Source organism: Etheostoma spectabile, unplaced genomic scaffold (assembly GCF_008692095.1).
Source record: "Etheostoma spectabile isolate EspeVRDwgs_2016 unplaced genomic scaffold, UIUC_Espe_1.0 scaffold502, whole genome shotgun sequence".
Lineage (NCBI taxonomy): Eukaryota > Metazoa > Chordata > Actinopteri > Perciformes > Percidae > Etheostoma > Etheostoma spectabile.
This window is the reverse complement of record NW_022605621.1, coordinates 174,034-175,893: the sequence shown is the minus strand read 5'-3', so window position 1 is coordinate 175,893 and position 1,860 is coordinate 174,034. Positions and strand designations below refer to the sequence as shown.

The 1,860-nt window shown below is 41.7% G+C and overlaps 1 protein-coding gene across 1 annotated transcript in view; it reads right to left on the bottom strand.

Moving 5' to 3' along the window:
* kiaa0930 overlaps positions 1-1,860 on the bottom strand; it is a 38,874-nt gene that overhangs the window by 28,248 nt on the left and 8,766 nt on the right. The window contains exon 4 of the mRNA XM_032511883.1: positions 223-327. Within this exon, the coding sequence (XP_032367774.1) occupies positions 223-327 (105 nt within the window). The remainder of the gene's footprint in view (positions 1-222; positions 328-1,860) is intronic.

Here is a 1,860-nt window from a genome sequence, read left to right as displayed (position 1 = left end):
ACCAGACTCCATGTAAATAATCACTACTTTTGGCTTGTATAGAGCAGCATATCTCCACTCAACACATCATCTGCATAAAATCACAAAGTTTGATATCTGTAATATTTGCAAAGGCACGCACACATGCACGTGTTTCAATGTTGACCTCAATTATTATGGTTATGATTTGTTTTTGCCCTAATCCAGCAGCCCTAGTTGAACCTGAGGTGTTGGGCGTTTTACCTTCTGCAGGATGAGGTTCAGGTAGACGCTCTCCTCCCAGTCGATGTCGGGGTCGCCGAGGCCCGGCAGCTTCTTGGAGTCTCTCCGGTAAACCTCCACCTCCACCTGAAAACACAGCCGACACACTTCATCACAGAGCTGGGCAATAAATCGATATTAAATCCATATCGTGACATGAGACTAGATATCTTATAGATCTTAGATTTTGGATATCGTAATGTCATAATATAACATAAGTGTGTTTTCCTGGTTTTAAAGGCCGCATTACAGTAAAGCGATGTGATTTTCTGGACTCACCAGACTGTTGTAACCGTTCTATTATTATTATTATCCTTCATTACCCACTAAGTCATTGTATCCACATTACTGATGATTATTTATCAAAAATCTCATTGTGTGAATATTCTGGGAAAGCACCGATAGTCCACACTACAATATCGTTGTGGTATCGATATTGAGGTATTTGGTCAAAAATACCGTGATATTTGATTTTCTCCATATGGCCCGGCCCTACTTCATCAACACAAACACTGATTACATCATAGACCGTATAATATTAATGGAGCATGTGTGAGGTCACCCATTGGTTGGTGGAGATCTGCTATCCGTCCTGGTTGCAGACGAGAGGGACGAGTGTCATTCTGTGTTGCAGAAGACTTAAAACCAGCGTTGGGAGACTTCCTGTAACATCAGACTGACTTCAAAATGAGAGCAGAAACCTGCGGAACATGCCGCTGCAGGTCCTTCAGAAACCGGAGGTGCTCTCTTTTTTTTAACCCTCATGTTGTCCTTGGGTTAAATTTGACCCATTTTCAGTTTTTTTTTCATCACAAAAAAAAAATGTGCCTTTGAAATAAGCTGAAAATGTCAACATTAAAAATATCAAATAACTTTGGAAAGAACATTAAAAAAAAGCACACACAACATTGAAAAAGTGACAAAGGTCAGAAAAAGCAGGAACTCTTTTTTTCGTGGTTGACGGGAAGACAACACAAGGGTTAAATGTATTATTATTTATAATGATCTTTACCACCCAAAAGGTCAGTTATCCTTCTGGTTTCTGCAGTGCAGCCTGATGGAGAACCAGGTAAACCTGGACAGGTAACGTGGGCCCAGCTGAGGAAGAGAAACCTCCACCAGGGCCGCAGACAGGTTTCCCTCTTAGGAAACAAAAGCCATTTAGTTCTGCTTATGTGTAAAATCTAGTCTCATTTCTCATTTATCTTTAACGTTGTTGAAATTAGTTTTGAACACATTCGTATTTAAAAAGGTGCTGTGGGCGATGTCGCGTGTTTTTTAGGCTACAGCATTTTTTGTAACATCCAGCAAACATCTCACTATCAACACTACTATCGTATTTTCATATATCGAAAACCTAAGACGATATCTAGTCTTATATCACGACATCGATGTACTGCCCCGCCCTACCTGAATGTCTGATATTCTGAGACGGTTTCCTCCGTGAACGGGGTACCTCGCATCCCCGTTTGAGATCGTAACCGTGGCAACCATTACTGCGGTCTACATGGCGTGTGAGTGATATGAAACCTGGCGTGTGGAGACCTCGCCTCTGCCTGCAGACGGCTAACATCAACCTTTAAATCCTCAGCGGGTTTACAAAGAGACGAGACGACTTCT